The sequence below is a fragment of the Crinia signifera genome, chromosome 2, assembly GCF_055691185.1.
Source record: "Crinia signifera chromosome 2, ASM5569118v1, whole genome shotgun sequence".
Taxonomy (NCBI): Eukaryota; Metazoa; Chordata; class Amphibia; order Anura; family Myobatrachidae; genus Crinia; species Crinia signifera.
The window spans coordinates 283,922,660-283,943,071 of record NC_139218.1 but is presented as its reverse complement, the minus strand read 5'-3'; the positions used below and the strand labels follow the sequence as shown (position 1 = coordinate 283,943,071).

The following is a 20,412-nucleotide window of genomic DNA, read 5'->3' as shown; positions in this document are numbered from 1 at the left end:
CCAGGAGTTATCAGACACATAAGCGAGAATGGGAATCTCACAAAGGTGAGACACGGAGATACCCAGCCCCTAGACAATGGGAGGAGACAGACAGGTCACGCAACATGCCTCCTCCCCATCTGATGGCTGACACTGTGCTAAGGGCAACCCAGGTCAGACCATAGGAAACAGGTCATACCTGTATCCTACAGCCAGTTAGACTAACTCAACACCTTGGAGAGGAACCTCAGGTGAAGGTTGATATAGCTGGAGTAAGGCAAACCTTTTTGGTTGATACAGGGGCGGCCAGATCTGTTCTCAACACTCCTCTTCACTTGGGTTTCACTAACCAATCAGTAGCAGCAATTGGGGTAACAGGAAAAATACAACATTACCCACTGACGAAACCAGCGGAGGTTACAATTGGGCCTCTGCATACCAAACACTCTTTTCTGTTGGCTGCAGCGGCCCCGACTAACCTCCTGGGTAGAGATTTACTTTGCAAAATGGGATGTGTCATCTATTGCACCCCCGATGGGGTATTTCTGGACACTCCTAGAAATCTTACACAAGAAGTGCAAGACATGCTGGATAGTCCTCAGAGGCTAATGTTGTGTTCCACTGTTGTAGAATCAAATCCATCTAGGGTAGCTGAAATTACAGCACAAATACCGAGTTCCCTTTGGACTAAAGATGGACAGGATGCTGGGCTGATGGCAAATGTAGCTCCAGTAGAAATCCGCTTAAAAGAAGGCAGGATAGCCCCAAAAATACCGCAATACCCTTTAAAACCTGAAGTTGAGCTGGGAATATTTCCAGTGATCCAACGATTGCTCCAGCAGGAAATCCTAGTTAGAACTTCCAGCACGGCCAATAGTCCCATTTTTCCTGTGAAAAAGAGCGGGGGGAGGGGCTACAGACTAGTGCAGGATTTGAGAGGGGTAAACAAGGTAGTTGAGAGCCAATTCCCCGTAGTGCCAAACCCAGCTGTCATCCTCATGCAAATCCCACCTCACTGTACCCATTTCACAGTCATTGACTTGTGTTCAGCATTTTTCTCCGTCCCTTTGCATCCTGACAGCCAGTATCTGTTCGCCTTTACTTACAGAGGAGTACAGTATACCTGGACACGACTCCCCCAAGGGTTCATAGACAGCCCCAGCATCTTCTCCCAGGCCTTGCATGATTGTCTGCAATCCTTTCAACCCATGAGCGGTTCGATACTGATACAATATGTCGACGACTTATTGTTGTGTTCTGAGTCACTGGAGTCATCAGTGGATGACACTAGACAGCTACTGATGCATCTCTCAGAGACAGGACATAAAGTATCAAAGGATAAGCTGCAATTATGCCAGACCAGGGTTAAGTATCTGGGTCACTGCCTTACCCAAGGGCTGAGACACCTCACCGACGACAGAATCCAAGCGATTCAGAACATGGTACTGCCACAGACCCAACATCAGATCCGTACGTTCTTAGGCATGTGTGGATACTGTCGCAATTGGATCCCAGGATTCTCTATTCTGGCATTACCACTGCAAGAGATGGTTTCCTCAACTAAGCCTGAGCGGGTCTCTCATACTGAGGAATCTGAGCTGGCTTTCGAGGAACTAAAGGTGAGCCTAACAAAGGCCCCAGCACTGGGAATGCCAGATTATGGGAAACCCTTTGAACTGTACGGAACTGAATCAGGTGGGTGTGCGGCAGGAGTACTTGTACAAAAACATGGTGATGCCAACCGACCAATAGCGTACTACAGTGGCCAGCTGGACACAGTAGCACGCTCACTCCCAACTTGCTTACGAAGTGTGGCTGCAATAGCACAACTAGTAAGTAAGAGTGAGGACGTAGTGCTGGGACACGATTTAACTGTTCATGCTCCCCATGCTGTCTCTGCTCTCCTAAATTCTGCCCAAACACGTCATGTGTCCTCAGCACGGTTCACTAAGTGGGAACTGGCGCTGATGGCCCCAGTAAATATTACCATCAAAAGATGCAACACATTAAACCCAGCCACATTTCTTCCTCATGTGCCCTCCAAGGCACAAAGGGTGGAGGGTGATGGAAATGTTGCTGAATATGGTAAAGCAGAGTTTAGTGAGAGTGAGGACAAACATGATTGCATGACCTACCTGAATCAGACCTTCACAGCACGTCCTGACATAAGCGACAGCCCATTAAGTGAGGTAGACATAACCTTATTCACAGATGGTAGCTGTCATAGACAGACGGAGACGGGAGAGCTTTGCACAGGCTACGCGGTAGTAGATGGAGAAGGTATTGTGGAAGCTGAACCCTTAGGACCACCTCACTCAGCGCAAGTAGCGGAACTGGTGGCACTGACCAGAGCATGTGAACTGGCTAAAGGGAAATCAGTGAACATATATACCGACTCCAGATATGCTTTCGGAGTAGTCCATGATGTTGGAGCCCTATGGCGCCTCCGAAATTTCATGACGGCGGCTGGCACACCAGTGGCGCATGCGACGTACATTAGGAGACTTCTGGGAGCTATCCAGCTTCCAGACAGAGTGGCTGTTATCAAGTGCAAAGCTCACACATCAGAGAAAGACCCGGTGTCACTTGGTAACAGCCGCGCTGATGAGGCAGCGAAAAGGGCCGCATGCCCTGTAAATATTTTTACCCATCCCACCAACCTTTGTACACTGAACATGGTATCCACATCCAAACTGATAGACATGCAGAATTTGTGTTCCCCACAGGAAAGAGCAGTATGGAAGTCGAAGGGATGTGGCCAAGAGTCCACCGGACTTTGGAGAGATGGACACGGGAAACCAGTGGCCCCCAGAGCATACCTTCCTAGTCTAGCCGAGGCGGCCCATGGGCTGACACATCTTGGGAAGGAAGGTATGTGCAAGCTGGTAAAGGCCTACTGGTGTGCACCAGGGTTCGCTTCTCAAGCAGGTAGAGTGGCAATGTCATGCCTCACCTGTTTGAGGAAGAACGTTGGAAAAGCCATCCCAACAGAGCCATCCCACATCCCTCCTACAGAAGGCCCTTTCCAGGTAATACAAATCGACTTCATACAGTTACCACCCTGTAGAAATTTGAAATATGTATTGGTTTGTGTTGACATGTTTTCCAGCTGGGTGGAGGCTTTCCCCGCTGCCTCCAACACCGCTACCTTTACAGCAAAGAAAATATGTCAGGAGTTTGTCTGTAGATATGGTATCCCAAAGGTCATTGAGAGTGACAGAGGCACTCATTTCACAGGAGAGGTCTTCCAAATCATGTGTAAACTCCTGGGGATTAATAGTAAACTTCATACTCCATATCGTCCCCAGGCGAGCGCCAAAGTTGAGAGAATGAATGGTACTATTAAGAACAAATTGGGTAAAGTTATGGCTGAAACAGGGTTGTTATGGCCAGAGGCACTGCCTATTGTGTTGTATAGCATTAGGACCACTCCCAGGACTCCGCTCAACCTGTCCCCCTTCGAGATACTGTTTGGTCGGCAGCCACACATCATGATAGACCCACAGGATGATCTAAAATGTAATAATGAGCTAACTGTACAGTATATCCTAAAGCTAAACAAACAGCTAAGGGAGCAACAAAAGCAGCTGAATTTTCTGAACCCTGATATGCCTACCGAGAATTGTCATAATCTTAAACCAGGAGACTTTGTTATGATCCGAAATTTCTTACGCTCAGGTTGTTTGATAGACCGTTGGGAAGGACCGTACCAAGTTTTGTTGACCAGCACTACATCGATTAAAGTCGCAGAGAGAGAGACTTGGATACATTCGTCCCACTGCAAGAAAGCCAGTAACCCAGAATCCCAGTGTGCAGAGAGCGAGAGAGAAGAAGTGTCGCTAGAAGCATTGTTTCGGGAACACTGAGAAGCAGCCAAGGTCGAGCAACCTGAGCGAACAAAGGTCTAAGAGCAGAGCAAAATAAAAGTCTCCTGGGTAGAGATGATGGAAGGACTCCAAGCAAAAGGTTCACAGTTATGCATATATGTCTTTGTTTTCTTTCTGTGTTCTTTCTTTCATCCAAAAATACTTGGTGGCTGCCACATTCTAGAGCGATCGGAGCGGAGTCCTGACAGTGTAATAATGGACCCAGATATGGGTGAGGTAGAATCCCTAAACCAGCTTGACACTTTGCCCATGACAGGAGAAGGTAAAAGGTATGAGGAAAACGTAGTTCAAGGGCTATGTGATGATTTATTGTCTGGTGAGTACTGTGTCTGTAGGTATTGTCAACCTAAAATGGAAGAAGGATGCATCCAGCGATGTCAGTCGACCAGTAAGGCAACTACCGGCCAACATCCTTTGAGTGATTACCACTCATTAGTGGGTAAGGTTTTAAACCAAACAGAATGCTGGGTGTGTTCTCAAGTATTACATAAAAGGAGTAGTGTAGGCCTAGTCCCATACCCGCTCAATATTTCAGAGATAAGCGTATTAAATAAGGGGAGGCCATTGGATAAGAGATACCTGTATACCAGGTCCCCTAGTCTTAGATTACACCCATACCAAGTGGATAAATCCCTGGTATGTATGAACTTCTCAAGTTCCAGAACAATTGGTACTTGGGAAGTGACATGGCAAAACCAGACAATAACTTACTCCCAGCGTCCAGATGGAGAGCCCATAGATAAAGAATTATTATTAAAAATCCGAACCAGTGGAAGACACTATAAATATGTTTACACGGTGAAGAAAAGTAAAATGATGGCCGGCAGAGTATCAGCCGGCTACTGTAATATGACCCTACAGCCAGAAACATGTGAGGAACGAGTCAGGGAGCAGGGGACGGGGATGTTCTTATGGATAATGTGTGACAAGATAATGAAATACTCTGTCCCTTATTTTCTCCCTGACGATGTTTATTATATTTGTGGTAGAAGGGCGTACAAATGGCTCTCCATGAACTACGTTGGTATTTGTTATCTAGGCAGAGTGTTACCGGAAGTGATGACCCTCACACACGATGAGATGATGAACGTACACAGAGGTATTTCTCCTCCTTACACTCATACCCATTATGACCAAATCCATAAAAGGGATTTAACAATAAGAAAAGAACCCCTAGCTTCTGAAATGATACACGAGTCGTTCGGTATCCAATTCCTCATTGCATTAGATATCACCCATACCGCCAGAGGAGTTATCAATTTTAAGTATATACAAGCATTAGCAAGCTTGGTAGATAACATCACTGAGATTTATGATGACACCTTTAGATACACTGGGAAGGAGTTACAAGCGTATAAAAGAGAGCTAGTTCAACATCGAATGGTGTTGAACTATCTGACAGCTATGACAGGAGGATATTGTGTCACCCTCTCTACACAGTTTGGGGTGAAATGTTGTACATATATCACCAACAATACTGAAGACCCAGAAGAAATCATCGATCACCGGATGGATGAGATTCTTCAGCTTAAATGGGAATTTAGAAGGGAACATAATATCAGCCTGGCAGAAATAGGTAACAAAGTTAGCGAATGGACCTCCTGGTTGAATCCAATGCACTGGTTCTCTGGTCTAGGAGAATGGGCGCAGGGGATCATAGCTAGCATAGGAAAACTCCTTCTCTGTATCGGTGGTGCCATCATAGTCTTTGTGCTATTGTTCAAATGTTTAAAGGTGGTGACCCGGGGAAAGGCAAAACGTACCGAAATCATGAGTGTAAGAACGAGAGATACAGAGGAAGACCAGGGTTTGGTATATGACCCTAAAATCGAAACCACCTCCCTTTAAAGAAACCATATTTGTGAACGTGTATATGTTGTAACCGCCCCTGTTTTTATTTTTATCCCAAAATTGTACATTATCCTTCGTGACCCTGAGTAGATTGTTCGATAAATGCGGCCCATCGTTTATCCATGATCCTGGATCGGCCGAGAGCAGATACCTTCCCTGGACCTTCCTACCGGACTATCGCTCATTCCTGAACGATAGTGAGCTCTGACCGGACTGCGCTTCGCATACTAGAGTGAGACGGGTAACGGTTGCATTTTTCACGGTATTTATCCTTGTAGTATTGTTGGCTGATTGTGTCTTGTATTATTGTATTCTTTCCCCTTAGCAGAGTTTGTTAGTATTCATTGTTAGTATATTGTATCACTTGTTATACCTGTTTATTTCTTATTTCTGTAACCCCCTTTTGTCCATTAGGGACTTTAATACAACCTTTTTATGGAGTTCTAACCTCCTTACTTCTATTCAGTGGTCGTGTCTGGTTATTCGCATAATAGCGATACGGTATATTGCGGACTCTGTCCTTTAAAGTATATTCGCAGAATTAGAGACAAAGTCCTGCGAAGAGATCTCTTATCAAGGTATTGGTTCTTAACTGTATAACATACAATTAATAGGTACGCTACGCTGCGCTACGTTTTGTTCGCACGTAGTTAGGTATAAAGGGTAAGCCAGTTGCGGACACATTACGTAACCTGCGCTTTTCACATATTGTATCTCTGGTCATAGTTTAATCACCATTAGCACTCCCCTGGGACTCTCACCTTTACCAATAAAGTGCCTATCAAGCCTACAGGTGTATGTATAACTGCTTACATATCTCCATGGAATTTGTGCAGATCAGGCAATTGTACACCTGATAGGACAGTGTAGCAGTCATCCAATCAATTGTGTCTCCATTTTATGACAAACATGATTAATAATGTTTAAATTGTTGAGGAAGATATGCGCAGAGGTTCTAGTAGACAGAAGGAACCCTAACAGTAATGCTAAAGCTTGAATGAACTGTATGATTTTGTATGAATTTCTACCTTTGAAGCCGCATTAGAAGCTGTGACACCATAGAGTCAGAGATGCCCGGACAGGCCTCTTCAGCTAAATAAATGGCCTCTCTCAGTTCTTCTATAGAGCCGACGTTACCACCGCATGACTGACTCCTCTCTTTCAACTGATGACAAAAGCAAGAACACACATTTAAAAATGTTGTACCAGACTAACATATATACATTAGGTGTACAATATTTACTTACAGCTCTCCATTTCTAAGAGAGAAAATGCACCTGGTCTCCGTCTCCTACACTTTCTTTATATAATGTGATGTATAACCTGTGAGTTTAAAATGGGCCTTAGTTTTCTCAATTTAAAAATTGTATGGTTCATATACAGCAGAGGTGGCCATTCAGTAGATCGCGGACCTTCCAACCGCGATCATTACCCTAGGTATTCACTCCTGAATCCTCTTCTAGCTTCAGCGGTCCCAGTAATGCATTGCGCGGGTGACGGTGGAGGGAGTGGAGAAAGGGGTTCATCCCAGTTTAATTGGAACCTCACTGTTATTTTAACCTCACTGGGGGGGGGGGGGGGGGGCAGAAGTCCTAAGGGGCACCATCTCAGGTAATGAGGTTTTGTATGGAAATTTGTTTTGGTAGCAGGATGGATGGGCACAGCATAGGTGACCCTTTGTGTTAGGTTAATGAACAATGTTGCTCTAATTCCGTGAGTCATAATGTGAATTTTAGCCAGTACCGTGTGTCATAATGTGAATTTTGGGTCATTACAGTGTGTCGTAATGTGAATTGTGGAGCTTACCGGAGTCATAATGTGAATTTTAGCCAGTACCAGGAGTCATATTGTGAATTTTGGCCCGTGCTGTGTGTCATACAGTCAATTTTGGCTCGTACCTTGTGGCATAATGTCAATTTTGGCTCATATCATGAGGCATAATGTGTAAGGTACGTTTTGCACTGGGATGGCAATATTTGACCTAGGAAGTGACGCCGTAGATCACCGGAACGTTAGTGTACAAAAAGTAGATCCCGGGTTACAAAAGTCCGGCCACCCCTGATATACAGTATAGTAGACTCTAGATTCCACAGGACATACTTGGTTCCAGGATCACTACTGAGCACGGTTGAGCTAACTAGGCTTCCAGTTTTCAATTAAAATGTGATCTGGAATTATGTGTAAAGTTTTGGGACATTCTGAAACATAAATGTTTTTTGTTCTGTTCTTATACAATTCCACAAAGGCTTACGTTTCCATGTCTTGCCCTAACCACTTCTGATTATAGCCACCATGTTCAGTCATGTGTCATCGTGCAAAGCGGGAAAGCATGTTATTGTGAGGGCTAGAACAATAGGGCTATTGTTCAGCCACAACCTGTAATGCCCACCCTATCACAAAGCTCATTATGTAACGGACGTTTTTGCCCAACGTGTATGGTGAGAGATGATGGGGAAAATCGCTTGGATGAAAACCGCTCAGTGCTTACACACTGAGCTTTATTCTCCCATTTAGTGATTTTTCCAGGGTGAACGACTTTCCATAGCAGGACACATGAACAGCCAGGCCAGCATTGACACGGGAGTACGCAGCAGTGCTCATCACTGCCCCGTACACAAATGAGCGGCTTTCGAGCTGAAAGCAGCAAAATCTTATTGTCTCTTGCATGTAAACTCTATAAAAGAAAGCATATGAAAAGCATTTAAAAGGCAAGATACAAACATAGTCAATACAAGTACAGTGTATTTATTTTGCTGAGACTGACAAAAGACAACAATAAATGTAAACACTGTACGTACCTCAGCAAATAAAGGAGACATTATTGTAGACAAACACTGAGATAAAGGTCTTTTTTGGATGTCTTTAACCTGGAGTAAAAGGTGAAGAAAAATATGAATTAGGTTATAGGTATGCTTCCCCCGCCATCCACTGCTCTGTATATCTTCCTGAAGGCAAACTGCATAATTAAAGTGTGAAAAATGAAACTAGCAAAATGTAATTAAATGATAGCTTATGTTTGTTCTTGAAAGTATGTTATTTAGCCTAGCCTGTATTGTCTTAAGCCGGCCATACATCTACAGATCGATTGTCAGATCTGGCTGGTTGGAACAAAATCCTGGTAATAGATAAGAGCAAATGACAGTTGACCATTTGCTTTGAAATGGAAAACGGCCAAAAACTGTCATTCAGATATTACCAGGTTTTTGTTCCAACCGGCCCAATCTGACAATCGATCTGTATGGCCAGCTTTAGACTCGTCATGGAAGGTGAACACACTCATTTACATTTCAGTTACTGAACAATGATCTCTCCAAAAAAATGGGGAACTAGAATAAAACAGTTCCGTCGTTATTTTTACTATTGCTATGTGGGCCAATGGTTTGTGAAAACAGAGATTGTACTTTGCAATGCCAAATGCATACTTAAAGAGTTAGAGTTTTGTTTGTGCTGAATAAAAAGAGTGCAGGAGCAAGCATCTCCCATTCTGATAGGTAGGTAAGGGGAATCAGGAGTCAACAATAAATATATTTTTCTATATGAATATGCATTTCATATAGAAATGGTTTTAAATGGTTTAAAATATATATATATATATATATGTAAATAAAATATTTTTTTATTTTTATTATTGGGATGTATAGAAAGCGACAGAGAACAGGGAATGCATGTACATAGAGAAAAACAGACAATATACAAATTGCATGGCACACATCCGGAATACTTTCACGCATACAGTGCATCCAGAAAGTATTCACAGCGCTTCACTTTTCAACTTTTTTTATGCTACGGCCTTATTCCAAAATGGAATTAATTAATTTCTCTCTCAAAATTCAACACTCCATAATGACAATGTGAAAAAAAGGTTTTGGGAGATTTTTGCAAATGTATTTAAAAAAAAAAATCACATGTACATAAGTATTCACAGTCTTTGCCATGAAGCTCAAAATTGAGCTCAGGTGCATCCTGTTTCCATTAATCATCCTTGAGATGTCCCTACAGCTTAATTGGAGTCCACCTGTGGTAAAAATCATTTGGACATGATTTGGAAATGCAAACATCTGTCTATATAAGGTCCCACACATGTCAATGCACGTCAGAGCACAAACCAAGCATGAAGTCAGAGGAATTGTCTGTAGACCTCCGAGACAGGATTGTCTCCAGGCGCAAATCTGGGAAGGGTTCAAAAAAATATATCTGCTGCTTTGAAGGTCCCAATGAGCACAGTGGCCTCCATCCGCCATAAATAGAAGAAGTTTGGAATGACCAGAATCCTTCCTAGAGCTGGCCCTTTAAACTGAGCGATCGTGGGGAGAAAGGCCCTAGTCAGGGAGGTGACCAAGAACCTGATGGTCACTCTAACAGAGCTACGGCATTCCTTATTTGGAGAACAGTCCAGAAGGATAACCATCTCTGCAGAAATCCACCAATCAGGCATGTATGGTAGAGTGGCCAGAAAGAAGCCACTCCTTAGTTTAAAAAATAAATAAAAAAAGCACATGGAAGCCCGTCTGGAGTTTGACAAAATGCACCAGTAATTCCAGTGAGAAAGCAATGTAGATCAGAAAAGTAGCCTCAGATAAATACTCACAGTAAGAGAGAATCATTTCCAACTACACATGTAGAAAGACATCTAACCATGGAGAAAAGCCAGATCTTACATGAGAAATAATTAAAGGTAGGGCACAAATATTTATAGTGTATGGAGATAATCCTGTCGCCAGACATAGCAGAAGAGCGGGGAATCAAGGACACAAGTTCTTGATCATAACATGTGTCACGGGAGCCTCGCAGCTGGGACCTCACAGCTTCCAGGTTTGCAGCTGGCTGATTTGTTGTGGTCTCATAGCAGTTCATTCACTCTACTCTATTACATATACTGAGTTCATTAAAGTACTACACAGGTCTCCTATTTGTTGGGACAAAAGACACAGTTGGCTAAATGCAAAAAGGTCCTATATCTGTCCTGACACAAAAGTGATGATTTCAAATGATTAGAACCATCGTTAGTCACTGCGTCTTTGACGCCGCATCCCATGGCCGAGTACCCTGTGTGTGACCTGTATAACAACCTTATTTTATTTGCACTGTAAAGCTTTACAGTAAGTTTTTGGCAGGAGTTGCTATTGTATACAGTAGTATACCTTACCATGTCAATCTGGGCTATACTTATGCCATGACTAAGATGCATGTATTGCAAAACTTCAGCAAGGATGAGTGTTACAACATCTGTTTCTCCACATGGGAGGTTACTCGTTAGGCTGTCAGGGACTCATACCTGCTTTACATGCGGTTTGCCCCAGGCTTATCTACGTCATTGTCTATGGTGCTGCCCATCAGTTTATAGAGGTTTGTAATTATTCTCAGGAACAATTTGTAAAATACGTGCCACTAACTCCATTTGGATCTCAACGGGAGGCAAAACATTGCTATTGGTAGATAGTCCCGTTCTCGGTCAGCTCGACCGAGAACATGCAGGCGGGATTCAATGTCCCGCCTGCCGGGGACTGAGAAGGGGGCGTGGCCGCGAGTTGCGGCCAGGAAGAGGCGAGCTGCAGCTGGCAGCTCGTCACTTCCCGGCCGTTCTCTGCAGAACGAGCCCGATAGCTAGTGATGTCGGGTTCGTATTACCCTGCTCGATGCTGTCAGGGAAGACAGCATTGAATAGGGACCGGCGAGCATCTCACCGACTGGAGATGCTCGCCGGGATTGAATATCCCCCTAAGTCTTTGTTGTAAAGTGTTCAGCATCAGAGAACTCATCAGGTTAATTACTGATCAAATAACAGTAAGGTCACTATGACCATTTCATGAAATAGTGAGGGTCACAGCACACGTCCCCATGTCCCCATCCCCCATAAGTGCTACTTGGGGAGGGGGATACTTATTGATATCCTAGGCTGTCCAGCAATGGAGATGCCTTTAAATAACAATTTGTCATAAAGTGATTCATTGTGGAATCTAAAACACAAAAGTGAACATGAATTAGCCAACCTCACTGCTCGCTAGCTCCTCAAGTTGTGCTGCGCCGTTCTGCATCTTCTTCAGATCTGCTTCTTCCATTGTAAAGTACCAGGGTCCCTTGTCACTTCCTCCTGAGGCTTGTCCATCTTCTTCCCTTTTTTATGTAGAATAAAAAAAAAAACCATATAAACACCCACATAACTGTACCAAAATAATATTGCAAAGATACAGGTTACAAAGTTTGAAGTGAATTCAAGACATATGCTGCTGGTTCTATTACTACAAGAAGGAAGCATGAAATTTGTATCACAGCTAATACTTTTGCACACATGGTCTTCACATAGAGTACACATGGTGGAAGCAAAATGCAAATACTTAAATTCTGTATGTGTGGAGAAGGGCTTAAGAGAATATAGCTCAGCTCTATGCATGGAAAATGAAGTGGGGACACTGCAAAGTTCAGTGCCGCTCATACAGACCATTGTGACAGGCAACTATGGTATGGTGTGTGCTGCTTTGCACTATGCAAGGCAACAAAGTGCACACCGGAAAAGTATAGACAATAAGAGACAGTATACGACATAATAACAATCAACAGCGCACTTATTAGGAGGTTGAATATGCCAGGTACTCTTTCCAATCAATACATGCATTGCAGTAGCCCATTGCATGCCATGGCAGTAGTAAAAGCTGTAGAGTAAGTTTGCGTCACATAGTAACTCAGTACACAGTATATAGTATAGGCACAGTAAGTAATCTTTTCCCTCTTTTTATTTTATTTACACTTCGGCAAATGCCCTTATACAGCAGTATAGTATATTGCTGTCTTATGCACATTAAGGGAAATTAAGGAGGTCACAAAGTAGTTAAGTACATTAAACACTTAGGAACGAGAGATAGGCACACGTTAAATGTAAGTAAAAGCATAGACACAAAATACCCCTTTGTTTTTTTTTTGTTTTTTTTCATCTCCTTTTTCTCCCTTCCCCTCCCAGTCTATTCCTCTTCCCTTCCCTTTCTCTCCCCTTCATATATACATATGCATAGAAGTAAGGGGACCATTATGAGGAAAAATCGGATCGGCAAACATTAGGTTGGTATTGTCTCAGGTAGGTAAAGGCCATCCCTAGAGAGATTTACACAGTGTAAATATCTGCTATTTGTATTATAATTTGTTTGTAAGTGTTGTGTTGATAAAAGAGAAAAATGTAATAAAAAAATACCTGATATAAAAAAAAAAGCTGTAGAGTAACTGATGATGGCTGTCATGTATTCAATAAGTACAACAGCAGAGAAGACAGCAAGTATAGCTGGACAGAAGTATTAATAAGTACAGTATTTCATTTTATGCTGACATGTCTGCTGTGGGGATAAATGCAAATCTTACTGAGCACAATAGCTGCTTGACTACTTACTTTTTATTCTGGGCTCCTATGCTATTTAACCTGTTAGCCTTTGGCATTCTGTACCCAGGAAATGGATTCGTAGTGACCTAAACAGTACTTGTGTAGTTTCACTGCGCCAGCATGTGTCTGTGTCCAGCTGCGGGGCTGTAAACTCCATGCCAACTTGGATAGTTCGTACCCCCACTATCTACGTTGGCATGTAGTTGATTTTAGATAGCGTGGTGAGCGTAGCGAGCCACCGAGCCTGTAGCATAAGCGAGCGCAGAAAGCCCCGCCATGCTGGCGCCATGAAAGTACACAAGTACCACCTAAACTTTTCACCTGGATCCACTAGTTACAGTGACCCACCTTGTAATGTAATTACTAGTTCTGAGGTAGAACTTTCAGTTAAATAAAGTTAGTGGTTTAATTTTCCCAGCAGTATTTCCTGAGAGATCTAAAGAGCCCATAGGGGATCGGTGTCAGCAAGCATCACAGAAGAACACAGAAGGCACTTTGCCCACAGACGACTCTACACAGTTAGGTTTTTGTTTTATGGGGTTTACATACGGTTTGAATTCTACACGTTTTCAATTTTGCTCCTAGAAGCAAAATTGAATCGAAATCTAATCAAAATCAAACAGTGTTAACAGCCTTTCCTCTAGATTCGATCCTGATGCGCAGAAATAGATTTGCCTGGCAAGTCTATTTCTGCTTAGATCTGGAAAACTGAATGCATATATATGCTGCTCTAAGCAGCATCCCAATGCACCATCCTCCCTCCCTCCTGTTCGATTCCGGCAACCTGCCAGCCATTGATATCAAATCGGTATTGACGGCCGCCGGCATCGAACTGTGTGTAGGCCTCTGTAGATAGACAAACCCTTCAGGTGAGTGCTGTTACCCAGATACATCAACAAGCAGCTGTAGAAAAGGTCACAAGTTTCAGAATATTTGGCATATTCAAGGTGAACTCCAAAGAGTAAGCTGTTACCATGTCAAAACAACATTTCTTCCAATCCATTGTAGCTACTGATTCTCTTTACCCAGAAACATACCCATCTGAGTCGGAGCTGGAAGCCTCATGACCTTGCTCCATCTTCCACCGCTTGTACCTATCGATTAAGTCTGTTAAATAGGATGTTTTCTTGGCATAGCGCACAATGAATTTATGCTTCAGAAGCTCCTTTGCAGTTGGTCTCTTAAAAAAAGAAAAAAAGTAAGTTTCCGAAAAACAAAAAAATAATCCAGGATGAGCAAAACTATGTATATTTTACCTGTAGTACTGGACCCTCATGAGCAAGTCTAGGTCCAGCCTAGATCAATATCACCTATATCTAATCTCTGCAGCTACATAACGATATCAGCGCCACCATGCTGAGGTCTAGAGGTTATCTGCTAGATCAAAGATCTGTTACCTGTAACTACCTGAGGCATGTCATTTTATTTCTGTAGACTGAAGCAAAACAGATAAAGAGCAGGGAAGTTGGGACAGAAATAGTACAGAAGTAATACTATTCTATACCAGTATTTCTGTTCTGGTGACCATGGTCCCTCTATATGTGCCCTATCCCACTGAGTCTTTTAGAAAAATTGTGTACAAATCTGTTAATGGGAGGGGGGTTCATGTGATAATGATGAAAACAAATGTGTCACGCGCTCACAAATCTTAAAAGATATTGTGTGACTGCCTCCTCACCTACACCAAATTCTAGTTCAGCATTTTAAGCACGTAATCTTTAATTGAGGTCACTAAAATGTATTGCAATTAAAGGTCTCATTTTCACACCAAAAGGTTATGAGCCCAGAAACGAAAGAAATGAGATAAAAAGGTCACAGCTATCTTTCTATAGACAAAAGCAAATGACAATTAAAAATAGAGGGGGGCAAATACCCATTAGATAACCAGGGGGTACCCTAGGGAAAGCCAATTTAGGCAATCTTTTATAACTGGTAGATCCCGATGGATGGGGTCTAGGGGAGTCTTGATGTAGAAGTCAAGGCATGTACCTATTGAGGCTAGAGAATTTATTTTTTTTATGAATGGAGCAAATTTACTGGCCTTAAAAACTTTCCAAATTGACAGGATGACAGTACACCCAATTATTCAATCTTGGCACTTGGATTTCTCCAGCCCCGGCACAGCAGAATAGAAATCAGTCAGAAGGATCAGATATGGCAGATGCTCCGGCCATAGCGAACATCCTACACATATTATCATAAGGGTTTTAATCCACTAAAAGGACCATGATCAAAAACCATATAGTATAATTCAGTAGCTATCTCAGATAATTGGTACAGTAGTACCTATATAACCAATCTGTGTCTATTTTGGAGGGTTATGTATATATAGTATTTAATGGTCATACTGATTAAAAATTGCTATGCGTTCCTAAATTAAATGTGTGACATTAATACATTAAGGCAACGTGATATGTATATTAAAATGGATTCAGTTATGGGCAGGACAAGGGAATGGTGCAGCCTTAAGCAAATTAGGAGCATATTCTCAGAACATTCATGAAAATAGGATGTGGATGTAATAGCATATAAATATTATTTATAAGTCAGGGTGTGGAAATTTGTAACAACAAACATGCTAGTAAGACTTACAAAACTGGGTTCTTTGTTTAGGCAAACTTCCACAAATTCTTTCAGGAATTTGCTATAGTTTCCTTCAAGTGTGGGAGGGTTACTTTTGGGAATGTGGAACAACACTTTCATCGGATGCAGTTCAGAATGAGGTGGTTCTCCTTTAGCAAGTTCAATAGCAGTTATGCCCAATGACCAGATATCAGCCTGTACGGAAAACAAAAATACATTTCTTATTCAAAAAAATAAATAAAAGGGACTTTGGCACTCATTGTTAAATCCATCCTCCTATCCATCAGGGTACACGGTTACCATGAGTTGTAGAGGCTAATCAGCAGTTGGGCACTTAGAAGGTGAATAAAGAAGAGAAAATTACTCCCCTCTATGTTTCTATATCAATGGATTCTCATCACTAAAGTGAAATCAAAGAACATATGGAGCCTACTCAAAGTCCACAACCATCATCCATATAAATCAGTAAACCAATGAGTGGGGTGCAGTGTTGCCAGTTGCAATCAGAGAAATAGATTTAACAGTGAGTACCTAAAATCCTCTCTTCTCCTTAATCCAATACTTGAGGGAAGGGTATGCACAGGACCAGTAGGCCAAAGAGAAAATTCTTACACAGAACACATCTAAACTTTACCTTGCAGTAAGAACTAACCAAAACCTGTTGAAAATTGGACAAGACAGCCAAGTGGAGGACAATCCAGAAAGTAGGCAGCTGAATGGTTCTCTTCTTTCAAAAAAAAAAAGCCTATCTAATCTAATTTAATTTAATTTAAACCTTGTTTAAAATAAAAAAAACACTGCATAAATCTCATGCATTATCATGAAAAGTCCTGCATACTTAAGTTAGGCAAGCAGACTTCAGGTCATCCAAAAGAACTGTTCCCTACTGCTCCAGGGTTAAAACAAAAAACTGAACTCTATGAGACCCTATATACCCTATTCCCAAATGGTGGCCCCTCCAGATGTTGCTAAACTACACATCCCACCATGCTTTTTCATAGTTATAGCACTCCCTAATCGTAAAACTGTGGCAAGGAATGACTTGTAGTTTGACAACAGCTGGAGGGCCATAGATTGGACATGCCTGCCTTATAAGTTCATCCAAGAATAAGACTCCACCAGGTAAGCCTTCTCTTGCAGAACCATATATGTCTGCTCAGAACAACCATCTACAGTACCATTATATCATTACACAAATATTTAAATTCTGTGACTGCAAAAAACAGAATACCCTGACGTTTGGTGACAAAAGACAGTGTTTTGTCCGCTAAAAAGACAGCAATCTATCAGCGTGTACATCACTACTCTTAAGACGCAGATGTAACCTGCATCTTAAGATGCTCACCAACCTTAAAGAATACAGTGTAACTTCCTAACTGTAGGCCCCAAGGGCAGGTGGTCTATAGAGTACACTTGTTGTGACCCTCCACAGGAGAAATTTCCACACCCAACAAACCGGAATAACTCCAATAAAGCCTTCTTTAGAGTAGTCTGAGAGAGACATCCTGGCAATGGGCAACTTCAGAGATTACCCCCATCTACTGTACTTGAAGAGCAACTGCATAAGACTTGAAATGACCTGCTGTCTACTGCATGGTGAGAAATTCTTAGTAGGTATGAGGAGTCTAACAAGCCCTCCAAACACATAGGATTTAAATCAACCTTTTTGAAACTCCAACAATTACTAAATTGAAGGTGAAATCATCCCTAAATGTGAGAATGTCCAAGAGGGTTTTTCAAAACACTGCAGCCAGAAATGCTATTACCCTTACATTAACCCAAGATGATGTGCAAGTGTAATGAAGATGAAAGTGGAGAGTAATAAACAAGCTCCGAACTGCCATGTTACAGGCTGGGCTTAAAAAATGAAAGGAGCAGGTTTTTCTAAAACTTGGCACATCTGACCCTACGTGTCAAACAATGCGCTGCCACAGGAGTAGGGGCAGACTGGGAACTAAAAGTGGCCCTGTAAAAATTTGTAGAAGTGGCCTCATGTGGGCTGTACCAAATCAAATGTAGGCGTAACAAAACCTAAGCAGTTGGGATAAATACATCACTACACCTGTGTGGAAGCTGCTGGTTTCAAAATGCTTGGCAGTCTAGTGGCCCCCAGACCTTTAAGCTGCTGTGACAAATCTCCATCAAGGTTCAACCATAAGGTCCTACACGCGGGGAGATGCTGAAGTGTTCTGAGCAATGCTAAATCGCTCAAGATGCTTCAGCAAGATCGCTCAGCACACAGAGATGTGCCGCTGAGCGATCAGTCATGTACAGTGTTCTCCGGTGAGATTGATCCAGCATGCTGATAGTAAAAGCCAGCCGATAGCGATGTGAGGGGTAGCGCATCACTATGCCTATGGCCCCTACACACAGAGCGATGTAGGGGCATTTTCTAAGCGATCCCCATTACTAAATATGGACTTATTCTTGAGAGAGAGACATAGGGAAAGAGGGGTAGAGACAGAAGAGGAGATAAAGATAGACATGAGAGCCCTGGGGGGGGGGGGGGGGGGGGTAGAATAAAAAGGTGGTGTTGGTGGTTGTTGAAACAAAAAAAACAAAAACCAAGCAGTATCTGGCACATCAGCAACTGGCCTGACAACATTTATAAATAAATAAGTGGTGGGAATACCTTATTTCTCACAAGAACACGTAAATGTCTGATGAATACTCCATATAAGTATTAATTATTTATGGAATCAAAATTGTTCAAAATCTTAAAGCTCAGAAATGCATCTTTTTTGTAATAAATGTAAATATTTACGGTTTAGTGTTTGCTAAGCAGTGATATATTGTGCAGGTTACCAAAGTTGTTCTACAGGTTTGTGAAGTGCACCTGTACATCCCAACATCAATATTCATACAGCCTTTCCAACAGAACACATATCAACCCTTTTATTTGTGTAAAGACAGTGATTCATTACATTATGTATGATCTTTAATAACAGTCAGGTGCAAGAGAAAGATAAACAGGTACAGTCCCCATTTTACCTTACCTTGAAGTCATATGCGGATTGCTTTATGACCTCTGGAGCCATCCAGAATGGCGTGCCGACAAAAGTATTCCTCTTGATCTGTGTATCTGTAAGCTGACCCGCTACACCAAAATCTGCCAGCTTTACCTCTCCGTGTTCGGACAACAACACATTGGCAGCTGGAAACAAGTACAGGATAAATAACAGACTATGAACCAGAATATCATGGTACATGCATATAACTGTGTACTTACCTTTAATATCTCGATGGATTTTTTTTTCTGAATGTAAATAATCAAGACCTTTAAGTATTTCCCTTAAGATTGTGGCAATTTGTGTTTCATCTAAGTGGCCAGGTTCCAGCTGTCAGAAAAGTACAAGCGACAAATTATTTTTACATGAAGCAATCAATATAATATTACAAAAATGACAACGACAGTAACGCCCATAAAACCATAATATACACATCACCACATAGGAGTATAGGTTGAGTATCCTGTATCCGAAGATCCATTATCCAAACTATTCCAAAAACTGTTTTTTTTGGAATAGTTCAAATTTTTTATTCCCCCCCCCCCTGACCCTTTTTATATACTTACCTAGTCCCACGGCATCCACAGCATGCCTTCAGCTTCTTCTCAAGCGGTCCCAGGAGTGCATTGCGCGAGTTTCCTCGGAACGCACTCCTGGGACCGCTGGAGACGCCGGAGATGAAGCTGAAGGCCTGCCATGGACGCCGAGGGACCATCGGGGACAGGTAAGTATGTAAAAAACATTATTCCAAAACCGTCGACATGGACACCAATGAAATGCTACACTTTTGTCAACATTTACATGTGTTGATTTTTTCTTGTGGCGATTCGCGCCCCCCCCCCCCCCCCCCCCCACGACCTCTCCCGCGATTCACGGCACCCCCCCTGCGACCACCCCCTCCCGTGATTCGCAGCACCACCCCTCCCTGTGACCCCCCCTCCCGCGATTCGCCGCCAAACCCCCCTCCCACGATTCGCGGCAACCCCCACGACCCACCCCTCCCGCGATTCGCGGCAACCCCCCTGCCCCCCGCGACCCCCCCTGCAATTCGCTGCAACCCCCCGCACCCCCCCTCCCGCGATTCGCGGCACCCAACCCCCGTGACCCCCCCTCCCGCATTTCGCAACCCCCCCTTTGCGCGATTCACGCTGGACCCTCACCCACTGGCAGAAGCTGCACTGTGTCTCCCACCCTCTTCTTTAGTCCCCCTTATGCCCACACACCCCTATCACTACCCAGCCTCCTGTTTTCCTGTGTTGTGACCTCCGCCAGTGGGGAGCCCCTGACTCAAAAAAACCCTACTATACTATTACACACACACACCCACAAATGTCACTGTACCATCCACACTATCAATGTACATCTTACTCTGTAACTGCTTTTTAATTAAACAAAACAATATACACCCCCTTCCAAATCATATGCTCTCTATTTAACACATTTCACCTATAACTCAAGTTGCAATACAGGCATCTTTCATACAATTCTAACCATATTTCTTACAATACAAACGTTCACAAATTAAGGGGGCGCAGCCCCTTACGACGTTGTGAAGAGCGCCCGTAGGGCGCGATGAATCACCTAGTATATATATATATATATATATATATATATATATATATATATATATATATATATATATATATGATTTATTTTTTTGGGTACTTATGTATTATCTGGACTCCCATGTTAAATGCACCCCATTTTTTCATACCCCCTACTATCCAACTACGCATGG

General features: G+C 42.7%; 1 protein-coding gene across 1 annotated transcript in view; it reads right to left on the bottom strand.

The window, feature by feature from the left end:
- Positions 1-20,412, bottom strand: part of STK24 (serine/threonine kinase 24) — a 54,955-nt gene that overhangs the window by 9,443 nt on the left and 25,100 nt on the right. Inside the window, exons 4-10 of the mRNA XM_083168762.1 lie at positions 18,896-19,004; positions 18,663-18,820; positions 15,676-15,861; positions 14,121-14,263; positions 11,708-11,831; positions 8,516-8,584; positions 6,746-6,882 (exon numbers count right to left, since the gene is read on the bottom strand). Coding sequence (XP_083024888.1) covers positions 6,746-6,882; positions 8,516-8,584; positions 11,708-11,831; positions 14,121-14,263; positions 15,676-15,861; positions 18,663-18,820; positions 18,896-19,004 — 926 coding nt within the window. The remainder of the gene's footprint in view (positions 1-6,745; positions 6,883-8,515; positions 8,585-11,707; positions 11,832-14,120; positions 14,264-15,675; positions 15,862-18,662; positions 18,821-18,895; positions 19,005-20,412) is intronic.